Source organism: Ammospiza caudacuta, chromosome 7 (genome assembly GCF_027887145.1).
Source record: "Ammospiza caudacuta isolate bAmmCau1 chromosome 7, bAmmCau1.pri, whole genome shotgun sequence".
NCBI lineage: Eukaryota > Metazoa > Chordata > Aves > Passeriformes > Passerellidae > Ammospiza > Ammospiza caudacuta.
The window spans coordinates 3,768,498-3,788,411 of NC_080599.1; the positions used below are offsets into that span (position 1 = coordinate 3,768,498).

The 19,914-nt window shown below is 49.5% G+C and overlaps 1 protein-coding gene and 1 pseudogene across 1 annotated transcript; both read left to right on the top strand.

Moving 5' to 3' along the window:
- Positions 1–8,108: 8,108 nt before the first annotated feature.
- Positions 8,109–15,804, top strand: LOC131560194 (zinc finger protein 239-like; annotated as a pseudogene).
- A 2,326-nt stretch (positions 15,805–18,130) lies between these two features.
- Positions 18,131–19,102, top strand: LOC131559718 (olfactory receptor 14A16-like). Its single transcript, XM_058808151.1, has one exon. The coding sequence runs from the start codon at positions 18,170–18,172 to the stop codon at positions 19,100–19,102; it is 933 nt and encodes a 310-aa protein (XP_058664134.1). The 5' UTR covers positions 18,131–18,169.
- Positions 19,103–19,914: the final 812 nt, after the last annotated feature.

Consider the following 19,914-nt stretch of genomic DNA (forward strand, 5'->3'; position numbering starts at 1 on the left):
CGGCGCTGATGATGAGGGGGTTGCCCAGGAGGGCAGCCAGGGAGATGCCCAGCAAGAGGCAGAAGGGCAGGAGCTGCAGCTGCCGCGTGTCTGCCAATGCCAGCAGGAGGAAGTGGCTGATGGAGCTGCTGTTGGACATTTCCTTTGGCTGCACATGGGGACCTGATCATGGAGACAGGACAGGAACAAGTCAGGAGAGGCTGCTTTGAGCCAAACGTGGCCCTTCCCTGCAGACTGGCCTGCTGGGACTCACCCACCCTTGTTCCTGCTCTGGGAAAACCTTCACCCATGTCCCTGATCTCCAGTTTTGCTGGTTGAGTGTGCCAGGAGCAGCCAGGCCTGTGCGTGGGGGCTCTCGAGGAGCCATCCCTGTCCCTCTGCCCCAGGTTTGTGGCCATGTGGCAAAGGGACAAGGATGGATATTTAGGATTTGTCAGGGGAATCACTCAGAATGCAGACAGGCTTGGTAGCATCTGCACTCCTAGTGTTTTAGGACATGGATGGCAGGAACTGGTTTAAGGAACTTTTTCCTACACACGCCACATTCCTGGGTCTCTGAGATCAGAAATCCCCAGCATTTCTGCTGCGCTCATAGGTTGCCACTGAGAGATGGAAGAGGCAAAGGATTCCCTGTGGCTCAGGGAAGGTGAGGGGCTGGATGGGCCTGTTCCCACCTGCATTTGGCTGCAATCAGAGCACAATAACACTCCTGGGTCTCCCTGGGATAAACCAGACCCTGCCCAGAGCAGAGGGATCCCTGAATGTCCCACCCTGGCTCAAGGTCTCTGAGCAAGGTCTCAGCACCCCCTTGTGCCAAGGACACCCACAGCTCCCTTGGCAAACTCAGCAGCATTTCCTCAGCTCTGGCAGCTCTGCCCTTCCCCGTGGGACATTCAGGGAACTCCCAGAGGCTCTGGCACAGATTTGCATCCAGGAGGGCAGCTCAGACCTTGGAAGGGCACAGCAAGGAGATCCCTGGCTGTGCCCATGATGGGATCTCAGGGAGGGGGCTCAGCTCATTCCCCTTTCCCATGGACTGCTTTGCCCACAGCCCCACAGGTGCCAGGGAAGCTTGGACACCCCATTCCCATGGACACCCCTGCCTGGCAGGAATGCCAAGGGCAGTGCCTGACTCAGCTGCTGCAAATGCCAGAGCCTGCCTGAGAGCAGCAGATAACAGTGACAATATCAGGGCAGTGCAGAACCAAGAGAAGATGTTGTGGTGCTGTGCCTGAGAGGGCAGAGCAGAGACAGCCGGGCACTCAGGACAGTGTTCCCGTGCCCAGCTGTGCCCGGCACCTCCCACACACCAACAGTGCCCTCATTCTGCCCCCAGCACCGCTCTCTTCAGCCCCCTCTCCTTCCCTGAGCATCTCCCTGGGCCTGGACATTGCCTCCTGAGAGGAGCCTTGTCCCTGCCAGTGCTCACAGAGCCCATCCCAGCCTGTGTGCCCTGGCTGGGGCCCTACAGAAACCTGCCTGTGTGCAGGGCCCTGGCTGGGGCAGGCTCTGTGTGCAGCTGGGCAAGGGCAGCTCAGGAGAGCCCTGCTGGGCCCTGCAGAGGTGACGCAGCTGCTGTCCAGGGCTGAGGAGTTGCTGAGGGCCCTTTGGGAGGCTCCCAGCAGAGAGACTGACCACCCAAAGTTACAGATCTGGAGTCTCTGTAAATGTTCCAACATTCCTTGGATGATTCTGTGTGTCCCTTTTAACTAAGAATATTCTGGAATTCTGGGATTAAAATTCCTCTTCCACTTCTCTCATCCCTCTGTTGTCTGTAATCTAAAGAGAAAAAAATAAAACCCTTGCAACAGTGTTAGAACAGTAAAGTAAACACCAGACATTAATTGGAAACTTCCAGGTGTCCCAGTGGGGATGTAGCACATCCTGGCCCCTGATTTCAGCAATTTATTAAGATTGATTAATTAGGATATTTAACAGGAACATCCAATAGGAGATTCAGTTGCCCTGGTTACACACCCCTGGCTCAATCCATTGGAGTAGGTCCAAAGGCTTCTTTGCCTTCACTTTTTTTTTTGTGACTGTCCTTACTCTGGTCAATTAGAAAAATGTTTTTGTAGGTTCTCTTCCTCATAATAAGACTATTGGATAATGAGAATGAGATGACAGTATTTCAGAAATGTATTTAGACAGTGAGCTTATTGTTCTAAAATCTAAGAGAAAGGCTAGGAAACGTACAAGAGTTAATTAAGGATTATAATTACATAAGTACATAATAGTAGTTTAGTACTCTTAATTAAGATTTTAGTAGTGTTAAGTAAGGATTGTAGATTTACAACTATCTAATAGTAATTTACAGAGCTATGAATATATGAAAAATGTACAAAATGTAAAAATCTTTTTGTCATCACCCCAACTTTCCCCCCCTTCTCCAAGTAGGATATTGAAAACACTCTCAGGAAAACTCCTGATCATTGCAGCAATCCCAGGCTTACCTTCTTTGGGAAGTGTCCTCTGGAGATGTGCCCAGGCTGGTCTGGAGCTGGGAGCAGCCCTTCCCCACCCAGCCCCTCTCAGCAGCAGCCCCTGCCCTGCTCAGGGTGGCTCCTTCCCCCCACAGCTTCTCCCCAGTGCCAGGAGCAGCTCCCCGGGCTGGCTGAGAGCTGTCCCTGGCAGGCAGCAGAGTCCCTGCCCCAGCACAGCGCCCTGGGCTGCAGGACCCTGCTCTGCAGGACAGCCCTGGGCACCCCTGGCTGCAGCCCCGGCTGCTCAGCCCTGCAGCAGAGCCTGGCAACAGGAGCTGCCTTGGGCTGTGCCTGGGCTGGGGCAGCAGGGAAAGCCAGCCCTGCCCTAGGGCCACAGCCCTGCCTTGGAGCAGCTCTGAGAGTCCTCCTGAAAGGTCCTCAAAGCTGTGGGATGTGCCAGCTCCAGGAGATCCCTGCAGGAACTGCAGTTTCTCTTCCCACAGCCAGGGAATGACTGTTTCAAACCTGTGATGCTTCCTGCTGTAGGGAGCCCTGATTGAGCTCTGCTCTGTGCTCCCAGCCCAGGCTGAGTTTAACCCCTCTGTGCCTCTGTGCTGTGCCCGGGGTGGCTGCAGGCAGTGCCCCAGCCCTGCTGGGCTGTGCACAGGAGCTGCTCCTGGGCAGAGCTGTCTCTCTGCAGTGCTGCCCTTGCCAGGAGCTGCTTCTGTGCCAAGAGCCTCTCTGTAGCTTTTTCAAAGGACTTTGGGTTTTGTTTTTGCCTTGGAGTCTCTGAGAGGTTTGTGCAATCATGGCCTCTAATTACCTGCTGTAATGAGTCCCTGGAGAGGCTTTGTCAGTAACAACACTCAGTGGGGCTCATTTATGCTTCAGGATACTCCAGTTATGTTAAGGTACTTGGTGTTTCTCTTTTGATACAGACTCTGTGAGAGGTTTGTGCAATCATGGCCCCAGTTACCTACTTTATTAATCTCTGTATTGACACCCAGTGGAACTCATTAATACTTTGAGATAATAATGGTTTTTAAGGTATTTTATGGATTTAAGAATACTTTTAGGTATTTTAAGGATATTTCTTCCCACATTGAGTCTCAGAGTTTTTTGTCCTATCCTGGTCTCCAATTGTCTACTCCAAGCAGTCCATGAGGAGCCTGTGTTGTGTAACTTCCCCCTTTCTGTTTTACAACAAAGATGGAACTGAAATAATTTTGTAAGACTTTCTAAAACCATTCAAACAACATGGGGTAATTAAAAATACAGCAACAACCACTAAGAGAATGAATAGTCCTGTTTTAGCTCAACATCATCCAACCCTTTAGTCCCTTGGATTGGAAGAGTTTATTGACCCAGTCTTTGTTTTCCACTTGAAGATTCTTGAACCCTTCCTTCAGTACCTAGATGCTCTTGTGGATTGACTCACTGTGGCTGGAGAGGTTCATGCAACACATGCCCTCAGAGTCTACACAGCCATGCCCACGTGCCCAGAGTAAAACCTCTATTGCTGTTCTGCAAGGTGGCCTGTCTGATGGTCTCTATGTCTGAGAGCAGGCCACTCAATGTGAGGGAGGTAGCATTGTTTTGCTTACTTAACAGGCACCCAAGATGGTCTGATTGTCCTAAAGCTTTAGCTGCAGCTACCCTAGGTAGTCCACACTGGGGGTGCTACCATCCGATACCTGGATTAAAGCTTTCAAAGCCACCTTTTTTATATCATCCAATACTTCTCTTGGGATACCTGCTGCTTGATCATCTAGTAGGCTGTGTTGTCCTTCTCCAGCTAGATGGTTGATTGTCAATTCCGCCCTTGCCTCATTATTAGCATAGTCTGCTATTAATTGATTTAGTAAACACTTCCATCCCCCTTCCCACAGGGTGTATTCTGTAGGTAATAACAACATGGTCATAATACATTTTGAATCATAGGGGCTTAAGACACATAACCATGGCCCTCATTAGGCCATTAAAACAAGGTAAGTCCTTCCTATGGTCTTTAGCTGCCCTACACAGATCCTTGATTTCCTCGTAAACCAGTGGCTGATACCTGGGATTCTGCCCCCTTCTTTCATAACATACTGGGGCAATGAGGAATTTCAAAACTATTTGTCTGTCTCCTTCCTTTCCCAGGGATCTTCTGGGGTTGAGGGATGAGGTGGCTCTGAGGAGTCCAAAGTGACTTCTGGGGAGGAAGAATAACTTGGAGCTGAAACATTTGGATTAGAAATAGTGTGACAGTTGGGCTTATTATCTTTGACTATGGGGTTATATTGTTGCCAGAGGGTGAGGCAAAGGGCACTGCCATTTTGTCAGGTGTTAGGGAGGAAGGGCCTTGATCTAGGATGGCGGACTTCCAGAGTGGAGTTCTGGAGGCATGGCCCAGGGTGGAGGTGGAATGATTGACAGTGGAGCATGACATGCATTTGTGGGGGTGGAGTCTGGAGGTTCGTTCAGGGAGGATGAGAAGGTTGTGGTAGCAGGAAGTGGAAAAGCCAAGATGAAGGGAGGATGGTCAGTCTCCCGAGCCACATTCAGGCTCCTTCCATCTTGAGTTTCCAGGGCATGATGCTCCAAGTCTGCGTGGCCATTGCCATCTTGGACCATCGTGCAAGGTCTGAGAAAGGCGGGTTTGAGGGGAGGTCCTGAATTAGGAGTGAGCAACGGATTTAGTTTTCAACACACTGCTTGCTAGTGAGAGTGGTGTTGGAGATGGGGAGCATGTGGGGTGCAATGGGGTCCCTTTTGATCTAAAGTTGTACAGTTTAACTCCCACGGAGTCCCAAAATTCAGTGGTATGGATTTCATCAGCAGAGGCATCTGGAAAATTTTTAATGATCTACCTCATGATTGATTTCTATTCGTTCTTTGAAAATACTTTGTCATGATCAGTGAGATTTAACTTAAAGCATCCGTATATACTCCTTTCTACTTTGGAGAGCTGGCTGCCCATTTTTCTTATTCTCTGCCTTATGGGGAAGAGCCACGGAAACACCCCAAATCAATTATGGGACGTGGGTGCATATTGTAAAAACACAATGGCAAAATGGGCAATAAATGTCTTGCATTTCCCTAAACCCACCTGCAATCCTATGCAGGTGAAATCATCGTTGTCCCTGCCAATCCTGGGCAAGGTCCCTCGAAGCAACGATAAATCCACTAGGCCCGGCACAATCCAAAATGCCATGGAGCACTGGCCAATCCATCAGCTAACCCCAGCTGACGTGACTGACACAGGGAGGCCTGATTGTCAGGGTCACTGTTTGGGTGACAAATGTCGCAGTGAGGGTGGCTGCAACAAACCTCTCTGGTTCCCTGAGTCAGGGCTAGGGTGGCGCAAATGAAAAGGAGCGGGTTTGATGGAGTTGACCAAAAAGAACTTTAATAATGGAGTGAAAAAGAATAAACATGGAGAAGTTGAGAACAGTATGAGGGGCAGGATCCAAAAACCTGAGACAAAGGGGAAGCAGTAACATGTACACTCGGGGGTTGAACATTCTAGAACAATAACCCTGTAGGGGAAACAAGTAACCAATAGGAGAACTTACCATAAAAACACTAAAGGTTTATGGGGGAAATCTCAAGCTCATCCTTAGTTAAACAAATGATTCCCAGGGCTTGAAACTCATGCCCAGTTCTTCCCAGTTAAAATCTGGCTGAGTCTCAGTTACAGCTGGGCTAACTACCGCACCACTGCTTTGTACTGGTCCCTTGGGACTGTGTGGCCCAACAGAGCCACAATGATGTCCTTGGTTCCATAAGGCCCCACAGTGTCACAATGGTCCCTTGGATCCATGGTGCTCTGCAGTGTTACAATGGCCCCTTCACAAGGCTCCCAAATGTCACATTGGTCTCAATAGGATGGAAACCATAGAGCCCCCATGTTTCAGGAGCTGATGAACAGCAACCACCAGAGGCCAAGGCAAACCTGGCCTGTCTGTCCTGGCAGGTTTGCTTGGAGCAAGCCCTGGATACTTGAAATTACGAATGTGGAGTCCTAATTTAAAACATTTGTGCCTGGAGAAGAGCGATGGGGGTTTTTTCACAAAAAGAAGAGCACAAAGCCCTTTCTAGTGTTTGGAAAACAGGTGAATGCTGCCCCTCAGAAGTGAAAGACCAGTCAGATGTGTCTGTCCCGGCAACTTTTATCTGGGAGCAATCCTTGGATACACAGAAATTTGGAGGTGTAATCCTAATTTTGGCCATGGATGCCTGGTAAAAATGAACAGTTCTTTTCCATAAAAATAAGATCCCAGAGCCCCAGTGTTTCAGGGGTAGATGGGAGTGGCCTTCCACATTCCAAGGTCAGCCAGACCTGTCAGGTGACCCCTGGGAGGTCAAGGCAGCCACACCTATTTCATGTTCCCTTGGTTTCACAGGGCCCTGCAGTATCAAAATGTGTCCTTGCTTCCATGAGGCCTTGCAGTGCCACAATGGTTCTCTTGATTCCGTGATGCCCTCAGGTGTCATAATGGCCCCTTGATTGCACAAGTCCTTAAGGATCTTAATGGTCTCCATGTTTCCACATGGTCCCCCAGTGCCATAATGATCTACAGCTTCCATGAAGCCTCACTGTGTCCAATGGCCCCTTGGTTCCATTGGGGCCCAGTAGTGCAAAAATTATTCCCTTGGTTCCACAAGTTCCCATAGTGTCACAATGGCCCCTTCCCTCCATGAGGCCCTGCAGGGTCACAATGGTCTCCATGATTCCATGGGGCCTTGCAATGCCACAATGCTCTCCATGGATCCACAGTGCCTCGCAGGATCACAATGGCCCTTTGGCTCCATGAGGCCCTGAAACACAGCAATGGCCTCTTCCTTCCACAAAGCCCCGCTGCCTCACGCTGGGCCCTTAGGACTATGTGGCCCAACAGAGCCACAAAGATGTTCTTGCTTCCACAAGGCCCCACAGTCTCACAGTGGCCCCTTGGATCCATTGTACCCTGCAGGGTCACAGTGTTCCCCTTGGTTCCCCTGTCACAATGATCTCCATAGGAAGGAAACAAGTGAGCCCCGGTGGTGCAGAGGCAGATGAGAGGCATATACCAGAGGCTAAGTCTAGCCAGACTTGACTGTATGGGCAGCTTTCATCTGGGAGTAACCCTTGGATATAGGGAATTTTAGATGCAGAATCCCAATTTTGGCAATGGGGGCCTAGACAAAAAAGAGAGTTCTTTCCCAGAGGAAAAAAAGCACAGAGCCCCAGTGCGTCACTGTCAGATGGGAAGTGGCCCTTGAGATGTCAAATTCAGTGGGACCTGTCAGACAACCCCCAGGAGTCCAAACCAGGAAGATCTGGTTTGACCCATGAAGATCTGGATTGACCCATAAAGTCAATGGAGCATGGTTCCATGCTCCATTGACTTCATGGGTCATAACACTGTCACAATGGTCTCCTTGATTCCATGAGGTCTGGCAATGTCACAATGGCTTCTTAGTTTCATGGGCCCCAACAGAGTCACAAGGGTCCATTGGCCCCACACAGCCCCGCTGTGAAACAATGGCTCCTTGTTTCTATATTAAATCAATCACAATCAAACCACAGTTTGATCATTGATCCTTGCTTCCATAGGGCCCATGATTTGCACAATGGTCTCCTTGATTCCATGATTCCTGGATTCCAATGTCTTACCAGAGTTTCCTTGGATCTCCATTGTCACAACTGACCCATGCTCCATGAGGTTCCGTAGTGTCACTGTGATCGCTGTCAGAGGCTGGATGAGATCAATGTCCCGAGACACCTTGGAATGCTCGGAATGCCTGTATGGGGCCAGGGCTGGGTCAGGCCTTGGTTTGTGGTGGGACATAGCCCTGCCCCCAGCCCTGGCCTGGCAATGCTGTCAATCACATAGCAAACGCTGCGCTAACCCCACTCTAATTGGCTGAGCTGTCAATCAATCACACACTAGCAGCTGGTGCTACCCTGGCTCTGATTGGACAAGCAACTGGCAGTTCCACCCCAGGGGCGGGACCTTGAAGGCCTAGGGGATTAAAAGCCAGAGCACAAAGCCAGCCCAGGGTCTGGGTCCTGCCGTGTCCTGGGGTTCCTCGTTTAGCAATGCTGTAACTCCAGCAGTTGGTACCTATGTGCGTGTCTTTGCCCGGATCTTCTGTCTTTCTGTTGTTCTCTATTTCTTCTCCTTCTAATCCTATTTATCTGAAACACTTTTGAGTAACTTCCCATGTTAAGGGTTAAAGGGTCTTAGGTTAAATACGTGGGAATCCAGGGCACAGGGAATATTTCTGTGTCTGCTCTGAGGAGCCCCAGAGAAGCACTGCCTTTAACCTTTGCCCATGGAGAGGACTTCCAGGACTTTGAGATAGATTACAATTTACCAAAGTGTGAAATAGGTAATAGAGAGTACTATATTATGTTCCTTGGGTGAGAAATGTATGTTTTGGGATTTTTAGTATGGTGTAGATAGGAGGTGTAGATAGGAAGCAAGAAGGAGGGATTGGGGTGTAGTCCCTGTCTTCTTTTTCATCTACTCCATTTTCTGCAGTGTTGTTGTCACAGGTGATTGGTCAGGGAAAGCACAGTGCAGAGGTTATGTGGAGAGTCAAGGGATGAGTTTTTGGTTAATAAGTAGAAATATAGTATGTTTTAAGAGGTAATTGGATGAGGCAAGCCATACATTTTGGGGCAATTTTGTGGTGCTTTTCCAGTGTGCTGAGGCTGGTGTGGACAGCAATGCAAAACTTTAGATAAAATAACAAAAAACAAGAAGCTGAAGACTGAAAAAGTTTTGGTGGCACAGGGTGATTGGTCAAGGAAAGCACAGTGCAGAAGTTATGTGGACAGTCAAGGAATAAGTTATTGGTAGATAAGTAGAAATAATGTATGTTTTAGGAAGTAATTGGATGAAACAACTTTAAAAGAGCTTCAAACTGTATATTTTGGGGCAATTTTGTGGTGCTTTTCCAGTGTGCTGAGGTTGGTGTGGACAGCATAGTTTGGCACTGTTCTCTGACCCCAAGTGCCTTTGACAACAGCATGGTTCCCTTCTCTGAGGAGGTTGCAATTCTCTCTGGAGGAACTCTTGGAAAATTGGATGCAGCTTCCTCTGAGTGACTTACAGGAGAACTGATGAGGAAAATAAGTGTTGTGGGTGGCCAGTGTAAAGAAATATTTAGTTGTCCTTGCTTGAAATGTTTGTTAAAATCACTGGAGGAAAGGGAGCAAATTATACCAGCAAGACTGACAAGGTTCATTTACCCCACAGTGAGGAACACAAAGCTGCTGAAAGTCCTACAAGAAGCCCAGCTCAAGTAGCTGAATTTCCGATTAACTCCTGAATTCCTAGTCTTGGGTTCTTTACCAAATCTGAGAATCTTTTTTCTCTTCATCCCTCTCACCTTTGTGACTGCTACACAGAGCTTCCCTTCCTTTTAAGAATCTCTGTTGGGCCAAATTTCTTCTTTTCTTTTATCTGAACCTGTCAGCAGCTGAGCTGGAGCTGTGCAGGAACTGATGAAACTTGGAATTGCCACATCACTGCTTGGATTATCAGTTTATTCATATTTGGGATTTGTTTACACTTTTGTTGCAAGTTACTTGTGGGAAGAGCAAATATTCTTCAAAGTGATTTATGCAGAGTCAAGTTTGATTTCTGCCAAGTTTTTTTCTCCACTGCTCATGATGGGGAGAAGCCCTACAAGTGCTTGGAGTGGGGAAGAGCTTCAGGCAGAGCAGCACTCTGATCCAACACCAGATGACCCACACCAAGGAATGGCCCTACGAGTGTCGGGCATGTGGGAAGGGCTTCAGCTACAGGTCCAACCTTGTGACTCACCAACGCATCCACACTGGGGAGAGGCTCGTTGCAAGTTACTTGTGGGAAGAGCAAATATTCTTCAAAGTGATTTATGCAGAGTCAAGTTTGATTTCTGCCAAGTTTTTTTCTCCACTGCTCATGATGGGGAGAAGCCCTACAAGTGCTTGGAGTGGGGAAGAGCTTCAGGCAGAGCAGCACTCTGATCCAACACCAGATGACCCACACCAAGGAATGGCCCTACGAGTGTCGGGCATGTGGGAAGGGCTTCAGCTACAGGTCCAACCTTGTGACTCACCAACGCATCCACACTGGGGAGAGGCTCTACGAGTGTCCTGAGTGTCAGAAGAGGTTTCAGATCAGCTCCAGTCTCCTCTGGCATAAGCGGATTCACACTGGGGAGAGGCCGTTCCGCTGCCCTGAAGGCGGGATGGGCTTCAAGCACAACTTCAAACTTCGTCACCCACCAGCGCACCCACACTGGGGAGAGGCCCTACGAGTGTACCCAGTGTGGGACAAGCTTCACGCAGAGCTCTGCCTTGACCAGTCGCCAACGGAGGCACTGTAAGGGAAGCCTGCCAGTGCCCCAAGTGCAGGAGGATTTTTGTGCACTGCCTCAACTTCATCCATTGTTGGAGGATCCATATTGGGAAGAGCCTGGTGATCCATGTTCCCTATGATCTATGTGGGGAAGACACCAGTCCCTTGTCCTGCCCCTCCCAGTGACGTTATGTGGCATTGAAAAACATGAGGATCCGGCCATGGACGTGTCATTACATTTACTCCCATGTCAGATCATTGCTAGGGGCAGGAAAGGCACTCTCTCTCTCCCTGAGGAGAAGGGTGTCCTTTCCAGGAAGGTGAAATTGTGGCCAGGAAGACCCAGTGAGTTGTGTTGTAGTTTTCCCTGTAAACAGTTTTTTTATCCCTTCAATATTGTTTCTGTTCTTGTTTGTTCCTTATCTCGTTGCTGTTCCCAATAAATTGGTCTTATCCCTGCCTGGGATCTTTGCCTTTTGTGCTATTCACGGAAGGCAGGAGGGCAGCAAGGGCAGTGCACTTTTAGTGGGAGCAGGAAATGGGGGAATCCCATTCCTGAACCCCAGCCCCTGGAAACCGAGAATCCCAGCTGGTCCCAGCCCTGGTGGCCATGGCAACAGCCTTGGGAGCGGGTCCCTGTCTGGGGCTGTGGGAACCTCTTCCCTCTGGTGCCCAGGGACAGGAGTGGAGGGAACGGCTGCAGCTGAGACGGGGCAGGCTCAGGTTGGATGTCCAGAAAAGGTTTTTGCCCAGAGGCTGCTGGGGCCCTGCCCAGGCTCCCCAGGGAAGGGTCCCAGCTCCAGGGCTCTCTCAGCTCCAGCAGTGTTTGGACAACGCTGCCAGGCCCAGGCTGGCATTGTTGGGGTGTCCTGTGCAGGGCCAGCAGTTGGACTGGAGGATCCTGATGGGTCCCTCCCAGCTCAGCCAATTCTGTGGTTCTGGGATCCCATGAGCCTGGGGATGGGGCTGCCAATGGTTGCCATGGCAATGGGCTGTGGCTGCAGGCCTGAGCTGGTGTCCATGGCAACCACCCCTGGGAAGGAGTCTCCATGGAGCTGCCAAGGGACTGACCATAGCAACAGGGGATTGGTGATGGTTGCCATGGAAACTGACCATAGCAACAGGGGATTGGTGATGGTTGCCTGCTAAGGATCAGATTTGTCACAGGCCTTCAGAGGGGTTCCATGGGCCTTTCCAAGAGTCTCCAGGCTGTTCCAGAGCTGGAACATCACACGCATCGACAGGGACCTCCATGGGGACCTCCCAGGGCTTTCTGGGAATGGTAAAGAGCCCTGTGATCAGAGGCAGTCACAGCCATTCCATGGTGACATCCCAGGGGACCTTGTGCTGCAAAGGCATCGATCTGTCACAGGCACTCACGGGGGCTTCACAGTGACATCTCAGGAGTTCCCAGGCTGCCAAAGAGCCGGGATGTCCCAGACACTCACAGGGGTTCCTGTCATGGGCACAGTGGGAGCTTCAGGCAAAGTTTACTTGAGAAGCTCTGGTTGGGTCATGAGGTGCAGAAAGGATCCCCAATAGCCCCCTTAGATCCCCAAATGTCACTGTTGAATCAGAAATTACACAGACTCAGATCAGAAGGCCAAGAGCTAAAAGCCACCTGTTTTTTCAATCCTCTTCTTTTATATCTTGGTTTGCTACAGGTGGATCTCATTGATCATAAATCAACCCATTTCACATGATTGGCCTATTAAGACAAAACCCTTCAGTAAACAAATTTATGGAAAAACCCAACTTATTGCAAATATTGTCAGGGCACCTGCTATTGATGTTTGTTTTATGTTGGGCCTTTCTGGGCGAGGGAAACCTCCAGCAGCAATTCTGTGCCAGGTAAAAGGAGATGCATGGGACTTTTTTGGACTTCAGCTTCTTTTTTCTTGTTAACTTATCTAAAGTTTTGCATTGCTGTCCACACCAACCTCAGCACACTGGAAAAGCACCACAAAATTGCCCCAAAATATACAGTTTGAAGCTCTTTTAAAGTTGTTTCATCCAATTACTTCCTAAAACATACATTATTTCTACTTATCTACCAATAACTCATTCCTTGACTGTCCACATAACCTTTGCACTGTGCTTTCCTTGACCAATTACCCTGTGCCACCAACACTGCAGAAAACTGAGTAGATGAAAAAGAAGACAGGGACTACACCCCAATTCCTCCATCTTGCTTCCTATCTACACCACACTAAAAATCCCCAAAACCTAAATTTCTCACCCAAGTAACATACTATACTACTCTCTATTACCTATTTCACACTTTGGTAAATTCTAATCTGCCTCAAAGTCCTGAAAGTCCTCTCAGTGGGCAAAGTTTAAAGGAAGTGTTTCTCTGGGGGTCAGGACCCCTCAGAGCAGACCGAGTAATATTTCCTGTGCCTTGGATTCCCACACATTTAACCTAAAACCCTTTAACCCTTGACATGTGAAGTTACCCCAAAATGTTCCAGGAAAGTAGGATTAGAAGGAGAAGAAATAGAGAACAACAGTATAAAGATCAGCAAGGCACAACAGTTTAAGTAGAATATTAGTGGTTATCACAGGGTGGAAAACTAGATTTTAGAATCTTTGGTATGGGGGTTCAGGAGGCAAGATGGAGGGAACTGGGTGTATCCAGCCTTTCTTCTTCTTATTCTTGGCCTCCATCTTCTGCTGTGATGTTGGCACTTACAGATTGGTTTAGAGCAGAAGCTCACTGTCTAACATAGGTGATAGGTTTTGGAAAGTAATTGTAAACATTGTACATGTAGTTTTTAGTATGAAGACATAACACTGCCCCGGGGGCAGGCAGAATGCCTCGGACTGTCTTGCTGAGCTGACCTCGGCAGGGCAGGAGAAAAGTTTTTACAGATAACATAAAATAAACAACCTTAAGATGGAGAAATGAAGAGCCCTGACCCCTTCTTCAAGCACTGGGCTGGGAAAAGAAACTTTTGAACTTTTCTCAGGGTCAATCTGACCAGCTAGAGATCCCAACAGGTATGGGTGCAGGGGCCTTGTTTGGAGCTGCCAGCCACAGCTTGGAGCAGGCCCAAAAGAGGACCTCAAAAGAGACACCCAAAATGGATGTCCAAAAGAGGAGAAGAGTTCCCATTACAATACAATAAATCTTCTTCTGTGACGCATATTCTAATTTTCACTAACCACTCTAGTACAAGATACAAATCTTATGGCATTTACATACAGCCTATAAGAAACTTTACATTGCCATACTGTGTTATATTTTAAACCCTAAAAACTACTCCTTGGACCCCTTCTGCCAAGCTAGTAGGGTCTGCTCTGACCCTTGGACTTATCTGCAAGCAGAGGGAATTGTTTCATCAAAAGAAAATTACCTTCAGCCGGCCATACCATTGTTTTCCAGTTGTTCAGTAACTAAGGCTTGGTATCTAAAAGCTTGCTTTCATTTCAATCTCACTTACAGTTTCTATATTCTCAAAATCTTTTGCCAGGCAATCATATTTATAAGGCTTTCCTGTTTCATCTTCCCCAGCATCTGCTCCTTTTCATTTACACCACCCTTGCCCTGAAGTTGGGGAACCAGAAAGGTTTGTCAGAGCCACCCTCATTGTGACATTTGGTGCACAAACAGGGACCCTGACATTCAGTCATGTCAGCTGGGGTTAGCTGATGGATCGGCCAGCACTCCCCGGGATTTTGGATTGTGCCAGGCCAGCAGATTCATCATTGCTTTGAGTGACCTCAGCCAGGATCCACAGGGACAATGACAGTTTCACCTGTGTAGGATTGCAGGTGGGTTTGGGGAAATACAGGACAATTAATGCCCATTTTGCTATTGTGTTTTTACAATACGCATCCACGTCCCATAACTGACTTAGGCTGTTCCAGTGGCTGTTCCACCTAAGGCGGAGAAAGTAGAAAGGTACGTATATGGATGCTTTAAGTTAATTCTCAGTGATCATGACTAAATATCTTCAAAGAACAAATTAAAATCAATCATGAAGTGGATCATTAAAAATTCTCCAGATGCCCCTGACCCTGACCGTTTTCCCTCCATCTTGGCTGCTCCACTTCCTGCTACCAAAACCTTCTCTTCCACCCTGAATGAACCTCCAGATTCCACGCCCACAACCACAGGTTATGCCTCCACGGTCAATCATTCCCCCACTACCCTGGGCCATGCCTCCAGAAGGCCAGCCTAGAAGTCTGCCATCCTAGGTCAAGGCCCTTCCTCCCCAACACCTGACGCCTTTTGCATCACCCTCTGGCAACAATATAACCCTATGTTCAAGGTACTAAGCCCAACTGTCACACTATTTCTAATCCAAATGTTTCTCCTCCAAGTCATTCTTCCTCCCCAGAAGACAGTTTGGACTCCTCAGAGCCACCTTGCCCCTCAACCCCAGAAGATCCCTGGGAAAGTAAGAAGACTGGCATATAGTTTTGAAATTCCTCATTGCCCCTGTATGTTATAAAAGAAGGGGGCAGAATCCCAGGTATCAGCCATTGGTTTACGGGGAAATCAAGCATCTGTGTAGGGCAGCTAAAGACCATAGGAAGGACTTACCTTGTTTTAATGGCCTAATTAGGGCCATGTTTACAGCACGTCTTAACCCCCTATGATTTAAAATGTATTATGACCATGTTGTTGTCACCTACAGAATACACCCTGTGGGAAGGGGGATGGAAGTGTTTACTAAATCAATAATAGCAGACAATGCTAATAATGAGGCAAGATCTGAATTGACAATCAACCATCTAGCTGGAGAAGGACAACACAGCCTACCAGATCAAGCAGCAGGTATCCCCAGAGAAGTATTGGATGATATCAAAGAGATGGCTTTGCAAGCTTTAATCCAGGTATTGGATGGTAGCACCCTCAATATGGACTACCTTGGGTGGCTGCAGCTAAAGCTTTAGGACAATCAGACCATCTTGGGTGCCTGTTAAGTAAGCAAAACAATGCTACCTCCCTCACATTGTGTTCCCCGCTCTCAGACATAGAGACCATCAGACATGCCACCTTGCAGAACAGTGATAGAGTTTTTACTGCGGGCATATGGGGCATGGCCCTGTAGACTCTGAGGACATGTGTTGCATGAACCTCTCCATCCACAGCGAGTCAATCCACAAGAGCATTCAGGTACTGAAGGAAGGGTTCAAGAAGCTTTAAGCAGAAAACAAAGACTGGGTCAATAAACTCTTCCAATCCAAGGGACTAAAGGGTTGGATGATGTCTAGCTAAAACAGGACTATTAATTTTCTTACTGATTGTTGCTGTATTGTTAATTGTCCCATGCTTGTTTGGATGCTTTTAGAAAGTCTTACAAAATTATTTCAGTTCCATCTTTGTTATCAAACAGAAAGGGGGAAGATACCCAACACAAGCTCCTCATGGACCCCTTGGAGGAGAGAATTGGAGACCAGGATGGCACAAAAACCTCTCAGAGACTCAGCATGGGAAGGAAAATTCTTAAAAGTACCTAAAAGTATTCTTAAATCCATAAAGTATCTTAAAACCCTTGAGTTTCTCAAGGCATTAATGAGCCCCACTGAGTGTCAATACAAAGCTCTCAAGGGATTCGTTAAAGCAGATAACTGGGGCCTTGAGTGCACAAACCTCTCACAGAGTCTGTATCAAAAGGGAAACACCAAGTACCTTCAAACAACTGAAGTACCTTGAAGCATTAATGAGCCACAATGAGTGTTGTTACTGACAAAGCCTCTCCAGGGACTAATTACAGCAGATAATTGGAGGCCATCATTGCATAAACCTCTCAGAGACTTCAAGGCAAAAGCAAAACCCAAAGTCCTTTGAAAAACCTGCAGTCCCTGCAGGGAGCATTAAGGAGGCCCCAGGGCCATTGCTGAGCAAGGCTCCCCAGGGACTCCTTCCAGCAGATCCTTGAGGCCACTGGGATGTGGGCTAGGGGGGGATGCTGAGGGCAGGACAAGGGGCTGACAGTGCCCAGCCTGGCTGGGGCTGTGCCAGGAGGCCCCAGGGCCTCAGGACAAGGTGTCTCCTCACAGCCCTTGGTGGCACAGATCCTGCTTTGCCCCAGGGCACCAAGATTTGGCTTCTCTTTGTCCCCACCTGTCATCACTGCCTACAGTTCTCTGCTCTGCCTGGGGCCTGGGGACACTTGCTCAGTCGTGAACCTCAGTGGGACCCATTAAAAGTCCAAGAAAGTTTGGAGTGTGATTCTGACTTAGAGTTCTGCAGTGGTTTCTTCAGCTCCCTCTCAGGGACTGATATTCAGGATCTGGGCACAAAGTCCCAGAGGCTCATTAAAGTCCTTGTGCTGTGTCTGTGCTGCTGAGCTGGGCTGGGCTCCTGGCACAGAGGCAGCTCCTGGTAACCAAGAAGAGCTTCAAAAGCACATGATGAGCAGCTCTTCTGCTAGCCCAGCAGGGCTGGGGCACTGCCTGCAGCCACCCTGGGCACAGCAGAGAGGCACAGAGAGCTTCAATCTGTCAGGGCTGGGAAGGTGCTGAGAAGTGCCTGGGGCAGAATCACTGCCAGCCCTTGGCACAGGAGCCTCTGGCTGCAGGACAATGCAGCTGCAGCTCCTGGAGCCGTCTCCTCAAGCTGGAACATCCCAATGCCTACAGACCCTGTGAGTACATTCTCTGATTGTCTCTTGTGCAGAGCAGACAGGGGTGCCCAGGGCAGTCCTGCAGAGCAGGGTCCTGCAGCCCAGGGCACTGTGCTGGGGCAGGGACTCTGCTGCCTGCCAGGGACAGCTCTCCGCCAGCCCTGGCAGCTGCTTCCAGCATTGGGGGACAAGATCTGGGTGGGAGGAGATAGCTGGTAAGGCTTGGAAGTGTTCTCCTTGTGTGGGGAGGATGCTGCATGGTTCAGGACTGCTCCCAGCATGACATTTAACTGCAGAACATTTCCAAGTAGATTATGCAGGGAGCAGAGCGAGGCAGGGACTGCATAAAAGGGAAAATCCTGCTTTTTTAAAGTACTGCTCTGGGTTGTCTTGATGGGAAATTGCTCACAGATATTCATCTGGCAGTCCAGGATGAGAAAAAAAAAATTTTTTCTCAGATGTTGCTAAACCAGGCAGTGACAGAAATCAGCACAGGGCCCCTTAGAAGCTGCATTTTGTCTTGTTTATCCAGCCTCCTCAGGGTTGATTTGACGTTGCCATCAGAGCCTGCAGGTCCAGAGCTGTCCCTGGGCAGTGCCAGAGCTGGGAGGGGTCTACAGGGCAGAGCTGAGCCCCCAGGTCTGGGCTGAGCTCTGGCAGCACTTGCAGGGCCCAGCCCTGGGCACAGGGAAGCAGCTGCTGGCAGGGACAGCTCCAGGCAGCAGAGCCCTGGGTAGGGAGTGTGTGGAATGTGCCCCCAAGCTGTGCTGGGATATTTAAGGTCCTCTCCAAACCCAATTATTCCATGATTACTTTTTTTACAGATCCCCATGCCAAGACACTGCAAATGTCCAACAGCAGCTCCATCAGCCACTTCCTCCTGCTGGCATTGGCAGACACGCGGCAGCTGCAGCTCCTGCCCTTCTGCCTCTTGCTGGGCATCTCCCTGGCTGCCCTCCTGGGCAACGGCCTCATCATCAGCGCCGTAGCCTGCAGCCACCACCTGCACACGCCCATGTTCTTCTTCCTGCTCAACCTGGCCCTCACTGACCTGGGCTCCATCTGCACCACTGTCCCCAAAGCCATGCACAATTCCCTCTGGGACACCAGGAACATCTCCTACGCAGGATGTGCTGCTCAGCTCTTTTTCTTTATGTTCTTCATCTCAGCAGAGCTTTCCCTCCTGACCATCATGTGCTACGACCGCTACGTGTCCATCTGCAAACCCTTGCACTATGGGACCCTCCTGGGCAGCAGAGCTTGTGCCCACATGGCAGCAGCTGCCTGGGCCAGTGCCTTTCTCAATGCTCTGCTGCACACAGCCAATACATTTTCCCTGCCCCTGTGCCATGGCAATGCCCTGGGCCAATTCTTCTGTGAAATCCCCCAGATCCTCAAGCTCTCCTGCTCACAATCAAACCTCAGGGAACTTGGGCTCATTGTAGTTAGCCTTTGTTTATCATTTGGCTGTTTTGTGTTCATTGTTTTCTCCTATGTGCAGATCTTCAGGGCTGTGCTGAGGATCCCCTCTGAGCAGGGACGGCACAAAGCCTTTTCCACCTGCCTCCCTCACCTGGCCGTGGTCTCCTTGTTCGTAAGCACCGGTACATTTTCCTATCTGAAGCCTCACTCCATGTCCTCCCCATCCCTGGATCTGGCCCTGTCAGTTCTGTACTCGGTGGTGCCTCCAGCCCTGAATCCCCTCATCTACAGCCTGAGGAACCAGGAGCTCAAGGCTGCAGTGTGGAGACTGATGACTGGATCATTTCAGAAACATTAAACCGCTGGCCAATTTTTGCAAATCACTTGTAATAAAAGTCATCTTTGACACTTCTTGTTGGTTTCATTTTGGAGGTTATTGTTCTTTGTTTTATTTTTTTCATATTTTCCACAGAGAAATGTCATTTTTTCTGCCATTTCTCATTTTGTTTCCCTCCAACTTCCTTGTGGCCACACACTGTGTCAATGAGGGGCTGCGCTCCCGGTGGCCTTAAAGGAACTAAAGGATGTCCCAGCCGAGTTTTCTGCAGTGAAGCCCTTTTGTTGCCTTCTCTGGAGCCGCAGCAGCAATGTCTGTGTGCTGAGCTGGGGGCAGATCAGTGCTGGCCCAGCAGCTGTGGCCAGCAGCAGCAGCACTTGGTGTTGCCTGTGCTGCTGCCGTGGCCCTGCCCCACTGCCCTGGTGGCCCTGGGGTTGCTGCAGGGCCTGAGTGCTCTTGGGGTCGGGCACAGTCCTGGGGGTGGCATTGCAAGGGCTGCAGCAAGGACAGGCCATGGGCACTGCTGGGGCAGCACTGACACCTCAGGCAGACAGGAAAGAGCAGCAGAGCAGGGGCTGATCCATCCCCAGAGTGCTGGACAGCCCAGGGCAGCGTCCCAGAGCGTCCTCATGGAGCTGCCAACAACATCCCCCCTCTGCAAACCTGGCCTCTCCTCCAGCTCACACAGGTGCTCTATCCTTGCAGGCATAGACACGGCAGCACTGCCTGAGAGCCCTTTTTGCATTGCACACTGCAGGCGGGAGCACTCCCATGCTGTTGCTGTGGGGACATGAACCAGAGGGAGCACAAATGCCATCAGCCCCTGGGGCCAG

Excerpts from the sequence above, each read along its gene's own strand:
- LOC131559718 (XM_058808151.1), top strand. The coding sequence starts at position 18,170 with ATGTCCAACAGCAGCTCCATCAGCCACTTCCTCCTGCTGGCATTGGCA.